Source organism: Thunnus thynnus, chromosome 5 (genome assembly GCF_963924715.1).
Source record: "Thunnus thynnus chromosome 5, fThuThy2.1, whole genome shotgun sequence".
NCBI lineage: Eukaryota > Metazoa > Chordata > Actinopteri > Scombriformes > Scombridae > Thunnus > Thunnus thynnus.
Window position 1 is genome coordinate 2,486,344 of NC_089521.1, and position 27,262 is coordinate 2,513,605.

Below are 27,262 nucleotides of genomic sequence, written 5' to 3' on the forward strand. Positions count from 1 at the left end.
TTGTTGTTGTTGTTGTTGTTGTTACTATTATTATTGTATCAAAATTATTACCCTGAAATCTGAGATTAACTTCAGTTCCAACCAATAGCCTAATAGAAAAAAATCGGGAAGCTCGTTTTCCCCGTCTTTCCCCAGGGCACGTAAACGCAGCATTTGGCTTGCACAAATCCTCTCCGTTAATCGCTTTTCACCGGCTGGTAGGGATTCAGACATCATGCAGTCATCTGTGGGTGGTGACCGACCATAGCGTGTGCATTTAGTCTGAGTGTCAAACACAAACACACACAGTCCTGCCCTGACGGTGAATTTAGGAGGGAGCTGCAGCTATCTCAATGGCGATGAAAATGGATTTAAATGACATCATAGAGCAAATTGAGACGGGAGAGCAAGACTCTGCTTTGACGGCTCTACAGAGCTACAACAAAGAGGTAAACATCAGCTGATAGACGCACCCTCTATATTAAAATATGAAGTTCATCATACACAATTATTAGGCAGCTATGTTCGGTAAATGTTGTATTGCTTTAGCATTTAAACCGCTTCTATTCAAGCTTTAGGTCATCTACAAACACCCTTTCAATTAAGAAGATGATGCTTGCGTTATCCTTATTAGGGGAGACCGGGGATGTTTGGCACACTGTAGATTTCTCCACATTCCAGTATTATCAACATCACTATCATGTCACCTTTAGTCAAAAGTATTTGTTGGCCTGTAAATAAGCTATAAATATATTGTAACACAGTCGTAGTCCATGTGACGCAAATTATCCATGGATTTCCACTGGATTATTTACATGAGAAATTTTAAAAGTCCCCTTCCAATCAAAAAAAATTTTTTTTCTTCTTCCTGCAGTTGGAAGTTTGAGATTCCCTGTGCAGAATGATGTATGTGCAGAGTTTGTTTTCACATTCATCTGCTGAAAGTGGAAAGTTTCTCTGTGCTCATTGAAAACATAGACTGTAAAAAAATAATGGACATAGCCACCAGGACATCACCCTTTGGTTTGTGGATGTCTGTTTTGAACCCTTGAGTTCAGTATTTTGACTGTCGCCATCTTGGATTTTTGGAGCCAAAAGTGACCATATTTGGACAAGAGGGTGGAACTGACCCTAGCGCTAGCTGCTAGCTTGGTTGGAACAGTGCATTTACAGTCTCTAGCTGTGTCTCAAATCACATACTTCAGTTAGTGCACTTTCATGTAGTACACTGTGTACACTATGTACTCACTGGCGTAGTGCGCGAATTTTGACAGGGTAGTGTTTTCTCAAATCAAACACAGCTGATGTGCACTTACCGGAAATGACGATCGCAAATTAGCATTAGCTAGTGTTAGCATTCACGTTATCGTTCGCACTACCAAATCATTATAGACTGCTAAATTAACCAAAAAAAACATACTGATGGCTTATATCCGACAACAGTATAGTGGTGCTTAGTGCTAAAAAACACATGTATAACTTACATTTGTATAATGTGGCAATGTTCACCGTAGTTACAACGTACCCGGCCGCCATTTCCAGTTTGAAAATTGGTCCCTCCCCTTCCGCTACGTTGCCAAGATGGTGACCATTGAGGGCGAGAAGTACAGTTCCACACTCAACTTTTTAACTGTTTTGAGTGCACCATCAGGGTACTCACAGTGCACTGCATTTTTCCATACTTCTCAGTGTGAATGCACTTATGCACTCAAAATGTTAAGTGTAAGTACAGAAGTATGCGACTTGAGACACAGCATATGGTCAACTGTGATAACGCTAATGCTAATTTTTGCTAGCGAAAAACAGGCTTAAAACCATTAAAACAAAATGTACTTAGCGGAAAAACTGAACATCTGACTCCTTAGAGGCTCTTTAAGTACAACCAAACACTGAACAAGACTTTTTTAGGTGACCAAAATGCAGGGCTGCCAACTCTCATGCATTGACCATGAGACTCATGCAATTGATACTTTTCACACACTTACTGGTAGCAGCACAGTGTCTCTCCCTCTCCTCTCATGCAGTGTGCACGCAGGCACGAGTGAGAGTAGGTTACTATGGTTACAGGCACACTGTGTCTCTGTCACTCTGAAACTTTCTTGCGATTCCCAATAATACGTTTTTAGGTAACCTGCGACCATTTTAGGCTACATAATGTTTTTATACGCCTATACTCTGAATCTGGGGTTACGCCATGATTATGTCACCTAATTAACATTGTCGCAGTGGTAGCGACTTGGCTACGTTGTGCATCAATCACATGCCACGCCCTAAAGCATATCCTGCTTTATCATCTGTTTTACTAAATGGGGCCATAATTTACAAAGTGAATGCTCTATTGAAGAAGACTTGAAACTAGCAATTGAGATCATAAATTCATTAGGAAACTTTTTACTAAGGTAATAAATCAAGTGAGAAGTAGGGTCATTTTCTCAAAGACTTCCATACAATTGGACTTCTTTCTGGAGCCAGTGGAGTCGTCCCCTGCTGGCCATTAGAGAAAATGCAGGCCTAAGTCACTTCCCGCATTGGCTTGCCTTTTCAGACCCGGAGCTACCCACTTGATTGAAAATCCAATTTTCCAGCCAATCATGATCCAATATGCAACTTATTCAAGTGTGATGTGGAAACTTGTAGCCTCCAGTGCACATACACTGAGATTGGACTTTACACTGAAGTAGGGGACATCTTGTGTCCAGCAGTTAAATTTCTGAAATGAAAAGTAAGATAATTTAACTTTTTTTGTGGAAAAACCATAACCGACACAAATCATTATTCAAAGTAGAGTACGCTATTTTATATACATCTTAAAACATGTCTGGAAGGGATCTTTAAGGTTTTTAATTTCTATCCAACAGAACCAGTTTTAAAGCTGCAGTTATATTTTTTTCTTGGCCACTTGGGGGCAGCAAAACAAACTGCAAGCACAACATTGACATATCATCATCTCCTAAAATTATTATGAGTTGTAGCTGGTTATTATTTACCTGGTTGGCGCTACAGGCGCTGAGGGCTTCTGCTTTCACACTTGCACTATTGTTGTCTAGCTTGGTGCTTTGAGTTTTGACTCCAACTATAAAAGGCTTTTACATTTACTCAACAATTGAATTAGAAACACACTCCATCCAACAGCTCGGCTACTTAACTGTCTCTTTCCCCACCAAGCAGAAGGATCCTCTAGAAAAGACTTGGGGAAAGAAAAGTTTATTTAAATTTAAATATTTCATTCAGCATTAATCCTAAATGTACACGCATTCATGCTTTTCATAAACATAGTAAAATATTGACTTGACCTCGTTGTCATATTCTATTTTTCTTTAATGCTTTAAGGCCTACTGCTTCTGTGATAGTTACAACAATGCAAATATGTAATAGAAAGTGGCGATAGCCTACAAGCCTACAAGGCATCTTTGCTATTGACTGCTCTGTGTTTGTCATATTGCTGCCATCTGTTGATCAATGGCTAATAATTTTGTAATGGCTATATGTTGGTGTGTCCTATGAAGGCTGCATACTTTATAAAGTTGTTCAGTAAATGTATTTGCACTTCCAGCAGACACTTCATGTCTAAAAAGACATGAAGTCATGTTTGTGTCCACCTGATAAATGCAAGTCCAATATTCACTTTCCTTTTAACTCTGTTTTGGTCTCCACCAGTTCCAGAGAAAAAGATCTGGCTCTTTAGAAGCTAAATGCTCCACTATGTACACCAGCTAGTTGCTTACTTGATGCTGGTGCGTGACAGGTATTTGGTTTACCAGAGCTTTTTGCTGAAAACTGCTACCTGCCGCTGATCATAGCAGCTTTGAGCATTAACCATTAATACATTACCTGTACATGCCACTTATGGATACGGTGGCCACTGTTCAGATGAAGTTACCTTGACTCATTGTATGGCAATCAGAAATTAAGTTTTTTTGTTTGTTTTTTGTGAGAGGCTCTAAATACTACACTACCCATAAGATTCATTGACTGTTGCTATGAACAAGACACTGAAATGAGAGTTCTAGCATATTCTGCATACTTCATTGCTGCATTCAGGAACAAAATGCCAAACCACAGATAGTGAAGTGATAAACAATAAATCCAAAAAAAGTGAATCAATTCAAATTGCTGAATTTATACAAGTTCTACAAAGCTCAACCTCTAACTTCACCCCACCATAAGCTATACAGCAATATAATTTGAAGCTCTCTGAATCACTTATTACAGTGCTGTGTGGGACCTTTCACTTTTTTCAGCAATGTCATTGTTTGTATTGATTCAACAAGAATTCTTATACAAAGCTAATATAATACTTCAATCAATTGTTGTGGAGGGTCATAACTGCAGATGCTCAATTCACACATCTTGCGGACAAATACTCTGTATCTCTTTCTAGTGAAGTCCTAATTTCAAAGTGTGTGTGCCTTATTTATTTAGCCTTGCGACACACTGTCTGCCAACCCCAGGTGAGAAGTGCTATATGGTTCTCTCAGCCAAAGTCACTTATGTTGTGTGGGAGTTGATCTTGAAGGCAATAGGATTAGATTCTCTGATACACAAATAGAGTTTCCTACAGCCCAGTCAAATCCCACTGTACTAACGAGCTCTCAGAGATGAGGAGCTTAGTGTTGCAGGACATGTAAGCTGCATGGTCTCTGTTATATACCTTCTTCAGTTTTACTCTGCTGTTAGCCTGCTCTTGTTTATTCAGCCTGCTGTACATTACATGCACTCAGAAGAAAGTGATGACATAAATGCTTCAAACCACTTTAATAAGTGTTCAAAAACCTTCCTAACATCAGAAGGAACACACTGAGTGAATGCACTAACATGTATATTGTTAAAGGGATAGTCCCTATACACTATATTTAGAATATTTTCACTGCTTTACCTTTCCATCAGATAGTCCTTTCCTTTGGCACTACATGTTCTCAACTGTAGAATTTCTGTATACCTATGCATGCCGTGCACTGTATTACACCGCAGATCAGCTGTTTGGGTCAGAAAGTGCTGTTGCGGTGTAATACAGTAGATTGAGAAAATGTCTACTGGTAATACATTGACTATGGATAAATACCTCATACAAACTCACTTCAAAAATGTGATCTGTTTAAAGGTCAGGTGTCCAAATGTGCTTTCAATGTAAGTGATGGAGGCCAAAATCCACAGTGTGTCCACACAATAATTTTTGTGGACAAATGCACTTAAAAGTTGATGTGAAGCTTATATGAGGCTTCAGCAGTCTGAGTCAGTCATATCAAGTGGATATCTGACACATTTACAATCTTTTCAGCATCAAATTCCCTCTTTGTGTTTCCTCAGACAGTTTTTCCCTGTTGAGCTGTGGTGGAAGTATAGTAACAAAAAGAGGTACTTTGGCAAGTTTGTATAGTAAGTGCATTATGAACTTACATAGTAAGTGCATTCTGAAGGGATCCTCTAATATTCAGCATGGACAGGAGGAATGATTATTTCAGTGTTCATTTGGTGACCTGACTGTTGTTTTAGGACAGACTTGAAAAATTGTGAACCTGTCTTTAAAGCTGCACTAATCAATAGTTTTCAGTATCTGTTGCAAATCTTCTTTGTTCTTATGTAAGTATTCCTGTAATCCAATGAGGCAAGTTGTCTTTACTGGCTAACCTTTTAGCAAACAAACACTTTGAGTTGGTGAAAAACAGAGCTAAAAGGAGAGTGAATCTTTATCAGGTGGACACAAACACAATTGGTAATGAATGATAATGTAGCTCTGTGTTTGCTGGATGTGTAAATGGGCAATGGTTCGCTAACACATTAGCCATAACAACGCTATCAGGGGATACAATGTCATTGTTTTTTTACCCACTGCCCCCACATGGCCAAATCAGTTAATGTAGATTTACACAGCATGGTTAAAAGGAAATAACACTGGCTGTTGGTAGAACAGAGGGTGTGTTTTGTGCAGTCAATCATCCACCCTGACCTGTTGTTGGCACTACAACAACATCATACTACTTCCATGTCTGCTTCTGAAAAAAGAAAAAAGAAAACTCATTGTCGCTTTTCTGATTGTAACTAACTGTCTCTGGATCACTTGTTTGTGATGACACATTTGTTCTATGCTCTCTTGCTTTTGTTGTCACACCTTAAAAATTTTCTGTATAATGTTTTCTCCCGCATTTCCTCGTCTGCACTGTTTTTCTGCCTCTCCCTTATTTGGCTCTTCTTCTTTACCTCACACCTACCTTTGTACCTTTTGCTTTTCCTTCCCACAGATGAACCAGTGCTTTACATTCAGCAAGGGAGAAGAGCAGGACAGAGAGGTATTCCTAACAACACTGACTCCTGTACATTTTCTGTTTGTCAAAGAAAAGAATTGTACCTTTAGTAATTTCCCTTATTTTTATTTGTATTCAATTTAATAAAGAATATTTGCAAGAGCACATGTCACATTTTGAAGCTCACATTTATCTGTAGAAATCAGAACATGTAAGGAAAATGTATTTAATTTGCAACTCTACCCTGCAGCAACACAGAAGTCACCAGTAAAAGAACACACGGAAATTGACACTAGCCTTTTCTAACACTCTCTCACCTCCTCTGTGTCATCTGTGTGTGTGTGTGTGTGTGTGTGTGTGTGTGTGTGTGTGTGTGTGTGTGTGTGTCTGTGCATGCCCGCTGCTTTAGGAAGGGCAGCTACAAAAGGTATGACAGTAACAACATGTTACACCTCTCCCTTAGTAAAACAGTGCCCACAGTTTATCTTCTATATGACAGAATCTATGTTCCAAATTTTTGGCTTCAGTTCACCACAACCAGAAAGTAGATGGTGAAAGGCACCCTGATGATAGGGATTCATTAAAGTCCCCATCCAGTCAATTTTTTTCCTTGTTATTTCATATGGATCACAGTCTTCACTGTGCAGAATGATGTATGCGCAGAGCTTGTTTTCACATATATTTGCTAAAGGAGGAAAGTTTCTCTATGCTCAACTTAAATCTGAGTTAAAGGCATGTAGATATATGTGTGATTTGTGACATCATAGCTAGTTAGTTCATTGTCCAGTATGCAACTTACTAAAGAGTGATGTGGAAACTTGAAGCCTCCAGTGCACAAACACTGAGAGTGAACTTTACAGTTAATTAGAAAACATCTTGTGTCCAACAGTGAAGCTTCTGAAATTAAAAATATTTACATAATCATAGATTCTGGATTTTTCAACGAAGAAGAAGGAGATGATATAATTTAAAGAATTTTGAACAAGGTAATTAACTTTTTTTGTGGAAAAACTATGTCAAACACAATTTATTTTTCAAACAGAGTATTTCTATATGTCATAAAACATGTGTGGAGGGGATCTTTAATGGGTGTAAATGGACCTCATTGTGGAGGTTTATAGTTAGCCGATTTGCTAATTTGCTACTTTCTGATCAAGGAAGTTGAGTTCCTTGAGTCACTGGTGAGGCGAGCTCCAAGGCTAAATCCTACTGATGCAGTTTATGTCACTGATGATTCAGTTCAGCTTGAGGATTGAGTAAAGATAAAAGACAGACATAGTGACAGTATATTAAAAATGTAAGTGAGTTCAATTGAACCTTTTGTCAACAAATGGTGTTTACCTTGGTCTTCTAATACTGTAATTATCAACTCAGTAAAGCTATATGGAAGAAGGACACAGAGGAGTCAGACTCCAGGGACTGATACAGGAAAACAGAGTCTGGATGGAAGAGTCTCATCCAACTCCCCTGATGGTTGTTGTGAAAGAAGAGATAAATAGGTACAGAAAGAGAAAGAGATGGAGATCATGAATAGAAGGTGGGTGTGGTGCAGTTAAACGGGTCACAGTCATGCAGGAAATGACGATGTATGTGGCCACAGCTCTGTTTCAGTTCATAGAGATCTAGAGAGATCTAAAGAGGGAGTGATGAACCATTTTAATTTGAATGACCTTGTGACCTTTTCCCCTGCACCACCCTTCACAGTTTCAGACCGACATATTGTAAAGCTGTAAGAATAGCTAAATTGTTGGCATGTTGTTCATTCTGCCCAAAATGTTCATTTTGTGTTGTGTAATTATTAGAACAACCTCTAGGGCAGACTAGTGGGACTTGAGTAAGAGCTGTGATGATGGTGTGTTTATCACTACTTTTGAATAGATGTGAACAGATTGGTTTGTGGGAGTTAGGTGCTGCAACTCTTTGCAACAGCAGCCAGGCACCACGACTTCCTAATAATATTTACAGACTAAATCCAGGATAAACTGTGGGTTTCTGCCAGTAGATGTAGACATAAAGTCAGTTTGCTTTCCTCTCAATCAGCTCAGAGAGTTGAAAAAATTACAAATCGACAAATCAAGTAAAACCATTTTGTGGCAACACTAGCAATCACTTTGTGGAAGCTAGTGGAGCTCAAAATAAAGAATAAATTAGTATAAAGAGCAAAATGGTCCTTTAATTAAAAATGAAACATGGATGAGATGGTGTAATCTACCTCTGAGTAGAGTTAAATTTGAGTTTCGACAAAAATGATCACTAATGGAGCCTTTGAAAATAAGTTTAACTCTTACTTTAAAAAGTTGTCATAGATGATTCATTTATACTCTGTTGAATTATAGATTATAATGATCTATCTCTGAGCTGGTTAAGGTGAATGGCTTGTAGGTGAGAACATTTAGAATACTGTATTGAAAAGTAATTCTGGTTGTAAATGATAAAGTATCCAACACATTTACCACATTTGTAACTGTTTAACCATATGCATACATTCACAGATTACATTGTTTCAAATCCACATTATTTTTTTTTTTACATGTTTCCCACAGTATCTCAGATTTGCAGAAGAGGACACTTGTTATTATAGTCACCTACTGTGTGTCAGAGCTAACCACAGGCTTGGACTCAAAACGCAGACTCAGATTCAGTTCAAAAATTCAGTCCTTTTAATAAGAATGAGGTTGGTCAGGTGATCTAATTGTAAGGCAACAGTGTCCAATTCGGCAGGCAAAAGGCTAGGTAAAAAGGCAAAAACAGGTCTGGGAACTATAGGGCTTAAAGAATCCACACAAGGAAAAAAAAAAAAGGCTGTTACAAGGAATGAGACGAACTGGCACAGAAGGGAGGGAACACTGAGACTATATACTCTAGAGGAGGGGAGACAATGAGACACAGGTGCAACACATTAGGACAGGGCAGGTAATCATACAGGAGGGAGACACATGAGGGCAGGAAGCAAAGGACCTGAAACAAGACAAGAGTTGAATATCCAAATAAAACAGGAAGTACAAGTCAAAGAACACTGGGAGAAACAAAAAGGTAGATTCAGTCTTTTTGGAGTAGTATTTGATACATATTGTAAAGGCCATTTTGGAGTTATCATCTTCATCTTATCTTTAATATACCAAAGATTCAAGATAATCTCAGTTCAGGCCATAGACATAAATATTTTATATCACACTGTCCTATTTCTGCTAAAACATGATTTGTTAGGATTTTTGAATAGTAAGAAAGTACCAAACATTAAGATCTCACTTAATGTTCTGCTCAGCTAAATGGAAGCCAGATACCTACAGAATGATCAGTTTAAAATGTTTGATTGTGCAGGATATGGCAGACATTAGGACAAAACCTCTAAATAGATCTATGCTACTTCCAGTGATCAGGGTTTATTCATGACAGGGTTTGGTGTTCTCTGTTGTGGTTTTAAGTTAAGGCAAGAGTTTAGCTAAGGTATTAGAGAGGTAACCATTTTATTTACCATTTTCATATGTGCACGTCCATAAAAAATTGTTTAAAAAGAAAAAAAACTGAAAAAAACCCAGTACAAAATGGTTCTACAATTCACCGGTGACAAAAACCCCAACAGAAAACAAACAAACAAGAAAAAAACAAACAAACAAACAAAAAAAACTCATCGCATGAAGGTATCTAATAATCCATCGTTTCTTCATTTTACAACTTTACAATTGTCTGAAGTGTTTTCAAACAGTATGTTCTGGTTATACAAGAGAAAAAGCTTCAAGGATGAGGACCAAGTTGTCTGGTCCTCGTCCCCCGCACAGTAAATGACATAGTGGTCTTGTTAAGTTCTTGTTTATATTTGGTTTGGGTTACCCAGACAACATAGGATGAAAATGGCACCGGAGTCCAGAGGCACAAAAAGAAAGGTAGATTAGTTCAGGGTTGAGTTTAGTTCAGGTGCAGCTTATCTGTTATCGTGCGCCTTCATTATCCAACCCACACACGCACACACTGACCATACACATGCACACACACTATAGGAAGATATTATGCAAGACAGCTTAGCATGTATCAGTGCCAGTTTTAGCTGCCTGCATGCGGTCAGTACATGAAGCCGCATAACAGAAGTGACTTTGAAAATGTTTTTATTTTCCCTTGACTGACAGGCTCATGACTGAATTTACTCAAGTACTCAGTGACATCTCACCGTTTCCTCTCAAAGAGCACCTTTGCCGTATCACATACTGGATATATGTAAAGTAGTGAGACATGCAGCAGCTTAAATCCAGTTCAGAGGCTCCCGCAGTGAGTCAAAGGAGGGCTCTTAAACAGTTTCAGAGCAATAACTGTTTTAATTATTAAGCTGTCAGTTTATATAATGATGTAAATATATAAAACTCCCGCTCCCTTTCTTATAGTCATGACAATATGTTAGCAAATAATATACAGTCAAATTTACCACTAATTACAATGAACCAGTAGATTACTATAACTTTGGTAAAACATATAAATTAAGATCTGGTTAATTTATGAATCATTATCTTCTAAAATGACACCACAAAGTACACCAGCAGGTACAGACAGCCGATTGAAAACTTTAGGGCAGAAACAATTAGTCAATTGTCAGAAAATTAAACTGCAGATTACAGTTACTATTATCTATTAATCATTTGAGTCATTTTTCATGCAATAAAACATTTTCCTGGTTCCAGCTTCTCCAGTTTAAGGATTTTGCCCACATCACCTTGAGTTCTTGGAAATAAATGGCATTGATTGCTGTTTTCTGTCACTTTATAGACCAAACAATTGAAATAACCACCAGATGAATTGATAATAGAATATATGATGATAGAAAACACCCCCACATTACTGGCAGAAGTGTGAGGCTGGAGTGCTAATTCTAGTAAGTTAGTAAGAAGTACAGTTCAGACCTAAACCTGTAGCTGTTCTGTGATGTATTGTTGTGTGATGCAGCGTCTGGGGGAGTTGGTGCTCGCTCTCCTGAACAGGGAGCTGCAGCCTTCCTGTCAGCTGGCCTGTCTAGAAACGGTTCGAATTCTGTCCAGAGACAAAAACTGCCTGGACCCCTTCATCAGCCGCTCTGCCATGTCTACTCTCGCCCGATACGCTGGCATCGCCGTGGCCAGTAGCGCCGCCCACAACCAGCAGGTGGAGGGCCAAGGTAATTCCTGCCAACTCTTCCAGGTTTTTGGTGCTGCTCCTGTTTTGCTGTGTCCTCCAAAATTCTCCCCAAATGCTTTTTTTCCATTTTGTTTCACACCCTACATTATCTTTCCCTTGAAGCATGGAAACTCCAGACTTTCATGAATAGTGTTTCACAATTTTTTTAAAGTCTTTCTTAAAACAACAGTCTGCTCATATGAGCATTGAAACAGGTTTATCTTGCTGGAATCATTCCTCCTGTTCATCCTGACCATTAAAAGATCCCTCTGCTTCCAAATGATGGAGGATAGAATCCACAGTCCTCATTTTGTGCAAAAATGTATTCAGAAGTTTATCTGAGGCTTATATGAGGCTTCAGCTGTCCATATTAGTCAAATCAAGTAGATATGAAGTGGATGTTTGTACTTTTTAGTACAAATGTCGTTATATTGTTTTCAAATACATTTTTTTACTAAATAGGTGCTAATTCTAATTGAAAATATGTTAAATTTTTTGCTGTAATGTGTAATGCTCGCAGTTCTTGCTGGTTTGTGTAGAAGACTTGGACAGCACACTGGTTCTGTGGAACTATTAAAAATCCAATGAGATGAAAAGGACATGGAACAACTGGCACATTATCAGCTCATCCTCCATTCTTCACATGAAGAATCCTAAATATAGACTGAATGTGTACCTATCTGCCTGACCTTTCCCTGCTGTCTCCTCCCAGGAGAGGGTGAGGGAGGAGAAGAAGGAGAGGCAGCAGAGGTATCCAGTGATGTGGTGAAGGAAGCCTCCCCTCCTTCAGAAAACTCTGACCAGGAAGTGATTGTTGAAGCACTCAAGTCCATCTGTAACATCCTGCTACACAATGTGACAGGACAGGTCAGTCTGCTGTGTTTCCCTTCACACCTGCATCCACTCATACAGACAAATCATCAGTTAAGATTCCATGGTGCTAATCTATTACATTTATCTCTGGATGGATGGATGTCACCTGGCAGGTGGTAGCAGCAGACCTGCAGCTGATAAAGGGCGTGGCAGAGAGGCTGAAGCAGTGTCATGATTCCACCTGGAACCATGAGGTAAGGATGGCCAGTGAGGTAGATGTTTCAACGTGAGAGTCGAATGAGAAGTGTGAGTTTACGTGGCACAAACATGCAAGCAAGAAGGATCATAATTTATGATTCAAGATGATAAATGATTTTGTGAGTTTGTTTTCCAATGATTCTCCAGGATTTCCTCTCACAGTCAGGTTATTTGGAGATTTTAAAATGTCCATGAATGTGTTCCTAAAAGATGTGATACATTTTTATCTCCGTCAGGCATAAGCCTGGAGGGATCATGCATTTGGTCGTGTTTGTGTGTGTGTGTGTGTGTGTGTGTGTGTGTGTGTGTGTGTGTGTGTATCTGTCCTCAGCTAATCTCACATACTACCCATCAGCCTGGTATTTTTTGTGCACATTTATGACTGTATGCTCAAGGACCTATCATGGTTGCGGTGATTCACAATTTATGAAAAACCTCTTTTATAATGCCACCGACTGCTGACTCCTCACTCCTCTAAACTGGCCGGTAGGAGCTGCAAGTGATCAACAACTGCCTCAGTTTGGAATCTTGTTTCCACTAGGGACAACCAATCATGCCTTGTCGCCATGTTAGATCAATCTGTGCCAATTTTCTGTTGCAGGCCACATATTGGTCATGGTCATGGCTCAAAAACTGACATCCATCTCATCTTGAACCAGAGCGTCTGCAGATCAATTCCATACCTGATATGTTATGATCCACCAAAGTTCGGCACAATACGAGATGAATAAATTCCAGTTTTTGTTATCTTTGCCCACCATCTTGACTGTACACACCTGGCGGAGGTGTGAACTCTTCTAGTACTGCACGTGTTCTATGTGTCTTCAGTGTCTCACCACTCTGGAATCCTGTCTCCTACAAAGTTTGTTTATATACTACTAATCTGCTTTAGTAAATGCCTTTTTGAAAGTACTTTGAAAATATAGATTGGGTTTTGCATCCTGCACTCTGTTAGATTTAGGTTATGGAAAGATTTTGGTTTGATTTAAATATTGAATAAGCCAAAATAAGCTATCTCATGCCTTAAGTCAGTGTTAACTTTTTAAAATCTAACCAAGACCACCATCTTTGCCTAACCTTAACCAAGTGTTTGGTTTGCCTAAACATGAGCAAATATTGTAGGAAAACAAATGAAAAATGATGATAGTAAACCTTGTGCAGATACATTCAGTATGAATTTTTTTTATAATGCTTTTCAAAACCCAAGTTACAAAACTTGTTAAACAAAATGTAATGTTTCCTCATTATGTTGAGGATGTATTTGGGGCAGCATATGTTTCTTACAAAGTTTCTTTGCTATTGCCAATTAGTTGTTATAAACATATTTTTAGTATCATTTGAAAGGTTTTAATACTGGTGCCAATAATTACCAATACCTCAATGATGATACATTGTTACTTTGAAGAACATAAACATGTTTTCTACATAAAAACTTTTTTATTTCATTTAACATTTACATTTAAAATAATTAATTGATAAAATTATTACATTTTTGGGGCATTTTTGCCTTTTAATGGAAAGCTGATAGTATGGAGACAGACAGGAAACAAAGGGAGAGAGAGGGGTATGACATGTACCAATTGTTGGCTGTAATAACTGTGGGTGTTGTGGTATATGGAATGCACCTTCACCTTGCTCATTCACCTACCGGGGTGCCCCACGCATACATGTTGAGGTTTAATATCCAACCTTACTCTGAAGAGGAAAAAGCAGATAAACAGTGAATACTGTAAGACTCCATGCCTCTGATCTCTTTGTCCAGGTCCGTTTCTTTGACTTGCGCCTCACCTTTTTGCTGACTGCCCTGAGAGTGGACATCAGGGCACAGCTGGCTCAGGAGCTCCACGGCATCAGTCTGCTAGGTAACAGATTCCTTATGTAAGCAGTGAAACCACTGACCTGGGTAACAAACCTCAGCTCTCTGGGTAACTAGTCTCCCAAGTAACCACATCACTTTTAACAATACCTACTCTTGTGGGATGTTCTCAAGTCCAATAGCCTATGATAAGTAATTAAAATAAGATATATAAAATATGTGTATAAAATGATAACTTCCTGTCATGTGTATGTTCTAGGGAACCAGTTGGACGCCACACTGGGTCTGTGTTGGCCAGATACGTTGGAGACAGCCAGGGCAGGGTCAGAGGGCGTCCCACCTGAAGAACTCCCACCTCTGAGCCGGCAGCAGACAGAACTAGCCATGGAAATACTGAAAATACTGTTCAATGTTACATTTGACACAACAAGGCGCAAGGTTGACGAGGTACTAAATATAATTGCACATTTTAGATGAGTATTTTTGTACAGCATTAGCCATGCAAACATTGAAACCCTACTGAGTTGTTGCTGCCATTAGTATACCAATGATTGTAAACTGTAGTAGCCCTGGACTTTCCAGCATTTAATGGATATAATAGTTAATACAAAATCTACTATATGTTAAACCAAGTCCACACACCAGTCATATGTCAATCAATCAATCAATTCAATCAATTTTTATTTATATAGTGCCATATCACAACAAAAGTCATCTCAAGGCACTTTTCACATAGAGCAGGTCAAGACCGTACTCTTTAATTTACAGAGACGCAACAATTCCCCCATGAGCAAACACTTGGCGACAGCGGTAAGGGAAAACTCCCCTTTAACGGGTAGAAACCTCAAGCAGAACCAGGCTCTTGGTGGGCGGCCATCTGCTTTGAGCGGTTGGGTTGAGAGAGAGAAAGAGAGAGGGAAGGGGGGAGGGGGGACAGAAGAACAACAATCATAACAACAACAATAAGTATAAGTGTGACACGATCATTGTGTTAACTCAGTAGGATGCAACACTCTCTCATTTTTCTGCATCAACATGCATCACATTTTCTTGAAAAGTAGTAATTTTATCATGTGCACTCCTCAGATTGACACATCCAGGCTAATGTACTGTAACTAGTTATTTCTTCTGTCTGTATGGCATGTTCAGTGTGTATTCCACATACAGATTCAGGAAGACTTACATCTTGCAAGTGTGTTTTTGTTGACCAGTGTACAACGAAGCAGTTTGTTTTCAATATGCAACATGTTTCCATGTGTCATTTTTCATGTTCAAGTCCTGGTAGTTTCCATCTGAGGGAATTGAGAAGCCGTAGACCATGACAAGCTTGTTTTTTTGGATTTTGTGGAGTAGAAAACAACTGTCCTGTTTCATGAGGGAATAAAAAAGAGCAGAATTGATCCTGCGTGAGGGCAATTGCATAAAGTTTAACCTACTGAATCTCCTCACCAAAGGGCATCTTTTGAGTCTTGAATGGACTTTGCCAGGATGTTTTTTGTTTGTTTTTTTGAGGTTCAATTCACAGTAAATGGCATTCTGACTCTAACTGTGTTTACCATCTTAGTTTATAATTATAAATTTTACTAACACTCTATTAGCACTTAACAAAAAGAGCAGCCAAGCCAATGCAGTAGCCTAGTTTGTGAAATTGTGAATGTGAAATTTATGAAAAGTCAGGGGATCACCAAAGTCATTAGCATACATCATGGCAACCAAAAGTACAAGATTTGTATTGGTGCTTATTTTGCTGTGGGAAAGAGGCTACTCTGTATTACAAGGGAACACTGGCACATACTGCCTTCCGCTCCTCTTTGCTAAATAGACGATTGACTGTGAACCTCACTGCTTTTGTGTTTAATGTGGACTTCCTGCATGGATCCCTTTTCTTCAGAGGAGAACTCTTCCTCCAGCCTGCTGGCTCAGTGTGCCACAAAGCCCTGTCTGGCTCCCCTGCACTCTCTGTCAGCACGGAAATCACCCAGCACTGCGCTGTCACTGACAGACTGACGGACTTGGGTTTTTCTTCAACTGGAGCTCCACTCATGTTTGCTGTAATGATCTCCACTGTGTTACTGTAACTGTGGCTGTTACCAACGCTGCCTTTCTGCCTAAACGACACAACTGCTTTAACTATGATGTCCTACACCACCAAGCAGCTATGGAGTTTATGTAGCTTCCTAATTACATCCGTCAAGGGGTTTTTAACTTGCTGCCAAGAGTTTGGGATTTTAAGAAACAGACCTCGTTACATCCATAGAGGCTCTTGCTGTGGTTTCAATGTGGAATGTGGAAGCAAAACAAACTTGGGCGTCATTGTTGGAAACATTGTGAGACTACCTATACCAGGCAAGATGCAAAATATGGAGTTGATCGCAGTGTACTGCGGAGTTTGCAGAGACTTCCATCCTCAGCTCTGTCTCTGGCCACCATGGAACTATTTGATACACAGTCTCTCACTGATAAATCCCTCCTCATACGTGACCACATCTTGGACAAAGGGCTTGTTTTCATGTGCCTAACTGAAAGCTAGCATAAACCAGGGGGACTACACTGTGTTTAATGAGGCCTGACCTCCTGGTCATAGTTACATGGAAAAAGTTTGCAGCTCTGGCTGTGGTGGTGGTTTAGCAATCATAAACTGGGCTTAACCTGTCTCCCCTGCCAATGCTTGATCTTTCTTCTATTGAATGCCTTGCTCAAAATGTAAACTTCCATACTCCATGACAGTGCCTCTCATCTACCCCCCCCCCCCAAACCAAACTCATCTTTCCCCCCTGAGATACATGACCTCCTCACCTCACTCTGCTACATGTCAACCAACATTGTCATAGTTTGTCATATGAATATACATGTCGACAACCCCTCCTGTCATTTTGCAGTGGAGTTCCTGAGTCTGATTGAGTGTCTTGGCCTCAAGCAGCATGTTGATGTCCCTAATCACACCAGGGGGCAGACACTTGACCTCGTCATCACTGACTCCACCCCCATCAATAACCTACAGGTCTATGATCTGAGTGTGTCCGACCATAATTTGGTATCAATGGATTTGACATTCCTGTAACCCCCTACTACACCTATACGTCAAATGCTTTTCGGAACTGGAAAAGCATTGACCCAACCATCATGACTATAGACCTCCAGCACATCACCTGCCCAGCTTCTGCATCAGTGGATGAACTAGTGGCCCTCTTCAATACATCTCTGAGCAGTGTTTTTGATCTTCATGTCCCTGTCAAGATGTGTGAGGTCCATTTTTCATGCTCTGCTCCCTAATTTACTCATGAACTGCAGCAAATAAAAACAGCTGGATGTGTCCCAGAAGGACACTTCCAACGCTCTGGGCTCACTGTCCATAAACTGGCCCACTGTGAACATCAAAGGACTCACTCAAAGTCCCTTAAAGATGCTCGTAATTCTACAACCCATCAATAACAATCCTGGCAACCCTAAGCATCTTTTTTTCCACCATAAATCATCTCCTGAAGTCACAATCATCTTCCCCAATTGAGGCTACAGAAGAGCAATGTAACAGCTTCATTTACTTTTAAGAGGCAAGGTCAACAGCATCCACTCTCTGATGTCTCCTCTCTGCCTTCACCTGTTTTCGACCCTCTGTCTGGGACAGAGGGTCATCAGCAAACATGGGATGTCTTTCCATTGCTATGCTGATGATACCCAGCTGTACATAAAAACTGCCCCAAGCCCTTCTGCAGCCATGTCAGGCCTCAGCTCCTGTCTCAAGGAGATAAAGGCCTGGATGAGCACAAATGAAACAGCAGCAAAACTGAAGCTCCACTTATTGGCACTCCACACAAGATTCGGTCATCCCCCAAACCTCATCTCACCTATGACGGCCAGGGCATCCCCCTTTCCTCCGCAGTCACTAATCTGGGTGTTAGGTTTGACCCTCAGCTGACATTTGATGACCATATAAGACATTTATGCAAAACCTCTTTCTACCATCTCAAAAACATCTCTAAACTCCGCCCCTCTCTAACCATGTCAGATGCAGAGAAACTTGTCCATGCCTTTATCTCCTCAGGACTGGACTACTGCATTACACTCTTCACAGGGATCCCTGGCAGGAGCATCCAGAAGCTCCAGTTCATTTAGAATAGCACTGTCAGGATACTGATGAGAGCGTGAAAACACAAACATATAATACCAATTCTGTTGTTATTGCACTGGCTCCCTGTCTCCTTCATTGTCTATTAAAAAGTCCTGCTACTCACATACAAATCCATCAATGGACATGTACCTCCCTACCTACATGAACTACTATTTTCTTTATATTTTTATGTTGTGTGTTCTATGTTATTAATACAGTAGCACTTCTGTACCAAAGTGTTTGCTGATCCACACAACAGTTGTTGAAACATTTGAATCCAACCTCAAGGTGCCACTAGATGAAAAGTCCAGGCACCACCAAAGTCATGAGATACTTCTGTCTGGACCAAAGTGGTGGACAGAACTGACTGACTGACATTACCATCCATAGAGCCATGCCGCTAGCCAAGCTACTAAAAAGTGAAGTCAATTAAAAGACTTCCCCATTACAGATACAGGAGTACATTAGTTACTTTCCGCTCTTGTTAAGCAATAAGACACAACATATATGAAGTCTTTCTTTTGGAAGATGTTTTTTGTAAGATATGTCTTTCAATGTCAGAAGCTCAATTTTAGCCACAACAACAGAATCAGTCTGTTTCTTCTGCCTGTTACACACAAGATACAAACGAATGCATAATGTAAATCCACACATTTACAGTGATGAGGTTTCTCACGGGAACATGTTAACAATATATGTTTAATGTCTGTGTGTGAAGGAGGAGGCAGCAGAGTACAGACATTTGGGGGCCATACTGAGACACTGTCTAATGAGCCATGCAGAGGGAGACGAGAGGACTGAGGAGTTCCACAGGTAGGACAACACCCATTTCTTCAGTGATGACTTGATTTGTACAGTCACACTCGTCTTTCCATTAAATACTGACTTCACTGGGTAACACACCTTGCTCTTCAGTGACTGTCCCTCTTACCAGTCCCCCTCTTTTTCCCAGCCATACTGTTAACCTGCTAGGTAACCTTCCTCTGCCCTGTTTGGATGTACTGTTGATGCCCAAGGTGCAACAAGGTTCCATCGAGTACATGGGGGTCAATATGGATGCTGTCAACATGTTGCTGGAATTCATGGAGAAAAGACTTGACAGGGTGAGACAAGGCTCTGTGTGTATGTGTGTTCATTACCTGATGACAAGTAAAAAGGTATGAATAATAACCTGAATCACATTTTTAAATGTGCTATAAAAATATTTCTATAGTACTTGGTTCAAAGAGGTGTTTCTAACATCATCTTTTACCTATCGAGGTTAAAGGAAACAAACTAGTGTATTTTCTATCTTTAGCATCATCTGTCACTAGGTGGAGCTGTATGTTAATTGTTAGAATGCCATGGAAACTATTCATTCATCAGTCAAACAGTAATTGGATGACATCTGGTTTCTACAACTTTCTAGTTACAGCTCTGTAAAATATCCACACGTAAAAAATGCACTTATGAATGAATGACAAAAAATACGTGTATTAGTAGAAAGACTCAAAGGACAATGTTGCTGACAGTCAGTGGTGGAAAGTAACAAAATACATTTATATTGTACTTGAAGGATTATTCCAGTTTATTACAACTTGAGTCTTCTTTCTTGTACTTTTGGTCATCAGCTCAATCAGTTAATTGCGGAGATCTGAAAACATGGTGACATTAACACAACAAAATCTGATGGCAGAAGAAACACTAGTCCAATCACAAAAACAGTCACAGTTTACAGACCAACTTCTTGCTTGCACATCATTCTCATATGAAACAAGCAAGGCTGGATTGTTAGCAGTGCTGCAGACACCTGTAGGCACCAAACATGCATGTTATTGGGTTTTTGAAATTAGATTGGCTGTAGATTTGTTTAAGAATTTGCACCACTTTAGTACATTATCGACAAAGGCTGGTCCTGCTTTATTATCTAAGTTTGTGGCCCTGTCTCGTAAAAGGATCTTGTGTCAAAATCCATATTTAACCTCTTAACATGCATTGGGTCACCAGCGACCTGCTTAAACTAATTGCTTAGCGTCACGCAGTGATGAATAAAAGCAATTGGCACAATTTTGCCACTTGGAGATATTTTCCAAAAACTCGCTCCCCTAAGGTTAGGCCTAGAGGCCTGGAATTATACACAGATGTGGTTGACAAGATGTAAAAGGTATGTGATGATTTGCATAGTTCTGGCATAAAGCATGTTCTAGTTCTTGTTATTCAAGTTTGACTCATTTTAGATGAGGACCAAAAACACTTTTTTGAGCCATATTTGAATTGATATAACTTTGGTTGTATTTTAGCCACATGTTAAACAAGCATGTCTCAAGAAACTAGTAGATCTTACTTTTCAAATTAAGCCCAATACATGCATTTTGGCCTTACAGTTCTTCTCTTATAAGCTTTTCCATTTGGGGAAAAAAGGGTGGATATTAAGAGGCTACAACATTTATTGTTTTAATTTATATTGTGCTCACATAGTGCATATTCCTAAATAAAATTGTGTTTAATTGTATTACCACAAACTAACTAATACACAGAAAACATGGGGCCAGGTAGTATTGTTTAATATAGGAGTACTGGTTTGTACACAACACACAGGTTAGTTTATGGTAGGGTCAATAGGGGCCCCAACGGAAAATTATTGCCCCAGGGTCCCAGGTCAACAGATTAATACAGTCATGTCAATGAGGGATATTAGCAACATTTTAGGTGTGCTGTCTTACAGGTTGACCTCAAAATTAAGTGCTTTAGATAATCTGGATAAAATGGCTAGCTGGATTGCATTGTCATAATGTATTAATATTTACACAATATTTAATGTTTCCAATATTTATGTTTCTACTGTACCTTCTAACTTCACCTACACCAGCTAAAATAACAATAGATTATTTATTAAGATTGTAGCATTGCTAGCTTGATTTAAAGGGGAACTTGACTGATTTCACACATCAAAGTGTGTTTTCAGGTGTTGGGGAATCAGCGTCAGTTGGGGCTGTAGTTTGAAAATGTAAAACATCTGGGGGTGTGGAGTTAGGAAGAAGTGAATCTGACAATGTTATAGGAGTGAAATGCTAAATCTGCTGATTCCTCCAATATTATTCAATACTTAAAAGACATTTCTCAGTGTTGTATGTGAATTTTAAAATTTTGCTTGTCTGTCTCACAGGGACATAAGCTGAAGGAGACCCTCCTCCCATCACTGAACTTGTTGACTGAGAGTGCCCGCATTCACAGAGAAACCAGGAAGTTCCTCAGGTCAAAGGTCAGTACTGGGATGCGGCAATGAAGAAATGAATGATGATGAAGACATGAATAATGAACACTGAAGAGTGTTGGTTTTTTGATGTGCATGGCTATGAGTATCTACATGTCATTGTATGTGTAGGTGTTGCCCCCACTGCGTGATGTAAAGAACAAGCCAGAGGTTGGCAATGCTCTGAGGAACAAACTAGTACGTCTGATGACACACATTGACACTGACGTCAAGGACTGCGCTGCTGAATTCCTCTTTGTTCTCTGCAAAGAAAGTGGTGAGGGAAATGTCTGTATTGATTTGTGTCAATAACTCATCTAGATTTTTGTGTTATTGTCCATGGGTCACCATGATATTGACCACCTCAATTGATCAATTGAAATGTCCACATCATTTCACTGTCAAAATTCGCTGTGGTTGGACAAATATGTGATATCATTTAGTGACCTAAAAGAGGTCGTAAGAGGTTCTACTTAACAAACTGAGAGATTTGATTTTGATATGGGCAGTGTCTGTATCTTAGATCAAAACATTTGTCATCATTATAAATCTTGGCTGATTCATCTTGAAGTACCACTTCGTGAAGGCTGATTTAAAGATCTGGATTGGATTAGGTTACGGATCCAACCAAAGGATTATTGGATTGGTTTTGTTGACATAGTGTTTGGTGTCTTTTGATGTGTTGAATTACTGCCATAATAACAGTAATATTTTCTCTATCCAGTTTCAAGATTCATTAAGTACACTGGATATGGAAATGCTGCAGGCCTGCTGGCTGCCAGAGGACTGCTAAGGGGGGGCAGAGACTCTGGGATCTACTCTGAAGATGAAGACTCTGAGACAGAAGAGTACAGAGAGGCCAAGGCCCAGTCAGTACCACCATAACCCTGTGTTACCTTATCTCAGTGTCTGATGTATAGTGTTTCATTGTACCTTTCTCCAAAAATTTTATTGTGTAGCTTTAAACACACAATATGTAATTTCTGCTGCTAAAGGGTCTCTCAATCAAAACAATAACAGAAGATGGAGTGTTATGATTGTGTGAAGTAGTGTGGGATCATGGGACTTGTTGTTTTCATTGTTAATCAGCCAGCTACTAAATTGGGCCTCAGTGACCCTCTTGTTTGAACACAGAGGCACTAAGCTGGGGCACTGATTCCAGCTTAGAATCAGCACACCATGGCCTCCGTCTTTGCCAGCTGCCCGATTGGCAGCACACAAGACTCCTAAGTCTAGCCTTGCAAACAGAACTACTGAAAGCTATACACAGCTTGGTTGAGAGTAGAGACCATCAGGGTTCAGCCCTAAGCAAGACAGGACCTCAATATTGTGGGTCAAAAGTGTGTTATAGAGGCAAGGACAAGGGGCACTAATATCAGTACACTGGACAAGTACATTTTTACATATTCTGTAAAAGATAATCAGTGATCCATCAATTGTGCACAAGCTGCTTCAATCTAAATAATGTTTGTTTTCCGTCCCTTTTATTTTTTGTGTCTCTGTCTCTCCGTCTCCAGGATAAACCCAATAACAGGAGTCGTAGAAGAGGAGCAGCCCAATCCCATGGAGGGAATGACAGAGGAGCAGAAAGAATATGAAGCTATGAAGCTGGTCAACATGTTTGACAAACTGTCAAGGTCAATAAAAGCAGACAAAAACACACAGACACACTCAACACATGTACTGGTCAGTTGGACCAACTGGATCAACTGATCCAGTACATTCTATCTGTCTTTCAGAATAGAAAGCCTTGTAAGAGGTACAGTAGTATCAAACATATCACTGAAGATTTCATTTATTGTATACATGAAAATTTACATTTTTGGTTATTTATCAATCTATTATAACTGAAAATTATAAGAAGAAGTAGATAAGACTGAAAATCAGAGGCATTTACATTTTTATCATTCCTCCCTGCAGGACCAATTTGATTCAGCCCATGCAGCTTGGTATGGATGGGAGGATGAGAGAGATAACCCCTGATGATCTCCATAAACTGACCCACAATCCTTTGTTCCAGCCAGAGGAGCCAGCAAATTCAGACGAAGACGAGGCTTAGTAAACTTAGAAACATTAAAGGCAGAAACGCACTTATTTTACCCCTGTGATGACCCCATTGTTTTAGATGTTCACATATCACACAGTCCAATCTGTTCCTGTTTACCTGCTCTGATGGGAGGTGAAATACTGAATTATCAGTTTATATATATATTTATACACACACACACACACACACACACAGATACAACACAACAGTGTTTGCTTTATTTATGACTAACAAGTCATTCATTATTCATCATGTTTTTACTTAAATGTTTCTCCACCTTTCTGTGTTTTAGTGAGTTTGTAAATGAAGGAGTCAATCCCACCACATACTGTGCGACATGGTCATTGTGTGAGAAAGCAGAAACATGATTTTATTATATTATTATTTATTATAACAAGAAAATAACAAGAACACCTCCCAGTACAATGAAGTTCTGTTTGTAAGCACCTCCAGAGTGAAGCAGCACCTTTCTGACAGTGTCATCAAAACCTGAACCTCACACACTTCACAAGGTAGTGTGTTTGTACGGTTCAGGGTTATTTATTTCACTAGCCCTTTATTAGCAGCATGTATAGAAGAAGTGATCAAACAGTCACAGTGTGAGATGATGTCGTGCAGTTTGGTTTTGACTGGCTGAGACTGAGACTTTTGTCATCCCCTCATAGCACAGGAGGTGAACGGAATTTGGTTTGTAATGCATAAAGCTTTGAAAAACCCAACATTATTAAGACTTTAGAGAAACAACATCCCAGATACCGTTACTCAGGATAATCCATAGACCTGACCGTCAACAGCAGTAAACAGTTCTGCGTTTCCAGTGGGAACTACTCTCTGTCTCTGTTTGGATATGAACTCATCTGTCTCTGGAAATGTTGCTGCTGATGAGATGAAGACGTGTCATTTCTATTCCTCATGAGGGCAGAAGAAGAAAATGAAAGCTAGCCAAAGAGTGGTGGTAAGGTACATGATGATGGAATCAGCTGTATTTTTGAAAAAAATAATTAACTGATACATTCTAGATGCCTGTTGTTTTTCATAAAGCCCTGTAGATGCTTTATTTTTAGTGAAATGTGAAACTGCAGACAGACATGCTCTAATTTTAGACTGAAGATTAAATATTCTTATGCAAAGAAAGAATCTATAACCTGAAACACATTATATATTAAACGTATACTCCTTTATATTGTTATAAAATCTATCTTGGACTAATGTATATTAAATGTGTTTAAATGACAGATTAGTCTCATGTCTTACTTTGATGCAGTTATTCTGTTCTGCACCATCATGATGGGATTCATCAGTATCTTTGAGGTTTGATTGGATGATGCTGCTGTAAATTCCATCTTGTCAGCAGCTCTTTCAGATTAAAATACTTTACAAAATTCTCACAAACCAGGTCCCATAGCCAGAATTTCTGATGCTTTGAATGTTTTGAAAAATCATTTAGTCCCTGAAATTTCTTCACTTGCCATCTGTCTACATTCATTTTAGTACATATATATATGAGCAGAGGACCTTGAGATACACTGAGTAGCCATGTGCTCCTGCTCTCATGCAACCTGGACAGTTGGCTGCAGTGTGACTGTAACTGTTCATGTACAGGTATTGTTTCAAACCGGTGGATTCATGTTTTTTTAAAGATTACATAAGGCACTTCAAGGCCACCGCATATTTGTGTATTGCTCAGTCATTCTAGTATCTATTAATAGATCATTTCTGACAACAGGCATTTTGACTTGTAACAAAAAAAGCACAGGTGGAACTAATAACAATTATGATGGCTCCATCTTATTTTAAGCCATGACAGGGAACCAGCATACACATGACAACAATAGCAATGATTTATGTCATTAATTACACCTGTGTTCGACATTCAAAGTGTGCTATGACTGTACATTAAACAGATCAACAAATCAATGTACCTGAGGACCTCTGAAAAGTTCCATATTGTCTAAATGAAGCCTTTAAAAAGTATTAAAAGTATCAACTTATGTTTGATTTTTTTGCCATATTTGAGCTGCACTTTGTAACAAACCAGAAGACTTTGAATTTCCTGTAAAATTAGATGGCAACAACTAATCTAGACTTAAAAGTTGCTTTGATGAGTTTTAATAGTTTCACCTCCTGTCACATCAGAGCCAGATAATGCTCAGAGACTGAGTCTAACTGAAGGACAATGATACATCCATAGAGCATGACCAAGTCTAACTCCACACGATGTGTCTCAGATCTGTTTCTGTTCATTCATTGTTCATTATCATCATGCTGTAGTTAATACGAGCTCAGGTCTGATCCACCAGCAGGGATCCACCTCGCTGCTCTTTGACATAACAAACTAAACTAAGGTTAAAATATAGAGGTGTAATGATCCCTGTGGGAACATGAGGGAAGAAATGGAGCATAATTAAGAAGAACAGAAAGCGTGATGAGGGTGCACAGAACAGTTGTGGAACACACTGTGACTAACACTAATAATGAAAATGAAATACAGTTAATCGAATATTTGCAGAACATACAGAGAAAGAATATGAAGACCAATACTACATGGGGATGATTTAGATTCTCCTTACTTATAATGGAAAAATAATATATTGTAACTTCCAGTAACCCTTCCTAACTGTGTCAGATCCTGAGGCAGAGACATAAAACTATGATCATTATCACTGCATTCACCTTTAAACCCTCCATACTTACATCATTAAGTCATGAGGCAGCACTGAAAAGTAACTCTTCACAGCCTTTGTGCCCTCCTGTAAAATGTTGAGATTCAGCAACCTCCTTTCCTGCATTTTGCTGACTTTTTATGAATATACTTTTACAATAAAAATACAGTAGTAACGCTGCATCAGCATCTTTCAGATTCTTACTTTATCACTTGTATTACTGTAGTGTCTTGTGACTGCATGTATGAACATATATGTTGAGGACTTCAGTGAAGTTATTGTAAAACCTTTGATAACTTTTACTATTATTGATCGTGATGTTCTCGGTAACACTTTACTATAAGCTATACAACTTACTACTACACAATTTAGAAGTTACCAGTGTATTCATAATAAAAATGTTCATGTCAGTGATACCAGGAGGTATTGCTGATGTAAAATAGATATTCTTTTATCCTCTTACCTGATTATAACAAACATACGTTCTTTACCAAAAATTCTTTATCACTTATTCTTTTATTCTTGTGTGTATTGGTGTTTTGTATGTTTCATATAAGCTACTGGATGCCTAAATTGTCCTCAGGATCAATAAAGTTTCTATTTATTTATCTGCAGTATGTATTACACAGTACTACTACAACTACTACTACTTCTACTACTAGCCCATACTCGACTTTTAGTCGAGTATGGGCTCTTCTGCATATTCTGTTCTGCCGTTTGTTCACATAATATGGGATGGATGTTAGAGATGGGGAAAGATCGGAGGATCAGTTAGACATGGGCACTTCAGTATTGTTTTAAGATAAGACTTGAAAAAATGTGATCCTATCCTTTAATTTGTAGTTTTGAAGTTTGAGCTGAGATAACCCTGATGACATCATCAGGTTATTTTCTGAGACTTGACAAGGCTTCTCCATTATACAACTGTTTTCAAAGGCTGTGTAGTACTCCTAGTGATGAATAAA

The 27,262-nt window shown here is 39.2% G+C and overlaps 1 protein-coding gene across 4 annotated transcripts; it reads left to right on the forward strand.

The window, feature by feature from the left end:
* Window positions 1–180: 180 nt before the first annotated feature.
* Window positions 181–23,686, forward strand: ric8a (RIC8 guanine nucleotide exchange factor A). Of its 4 annotated transcripts, XM_067588690.1 has the most exons (15): window positions 181–428; window positions 6,219–6,266; window positions 6,631–6,648; window positions 11,154–11,361; window positions 12,073–12,227; window positions 12,347–12,427; window positions 14,194–14,293; window positions 14,507–14,694; window positions 19,074–19,168; window positions 19,308–19,458; window positions 21,501–21,596; window positions 21,720–21,864; window positions 22,312–22,456; window positions 23,105–23,224; window positions 23,508–23,686. In XM_067588690.1, the coding sequence occupies exons 1-15, from the start codon at window positions 333–335 to the stop codon at window positions 23,644–23,646; spliced, it is 1,785 nt and encodes a 594-aa protein (XP_067444791.1). In that variant the 5' UTR covers window positions 181–332; the 3' UTR covers window positions 23,647–23,686. The 4 variants fall into 4 exon arrangements, with proteins under 4 accessions (XP_067444791.1, XP_067444792.1, XP_067444794.1 ...); XM_067588691.1 differs by lacking the exon at window positions 6,631–6,648; XM_067588693.1 differs by lacking the exons at window positions 181–428; window positions 6,219–6,266; window positions 6,631–6,648 and adding an exon at window positions 8,754–9,254.
* Window positions 23,687–27,262: the final 3,576 nt, after the last annotated feature.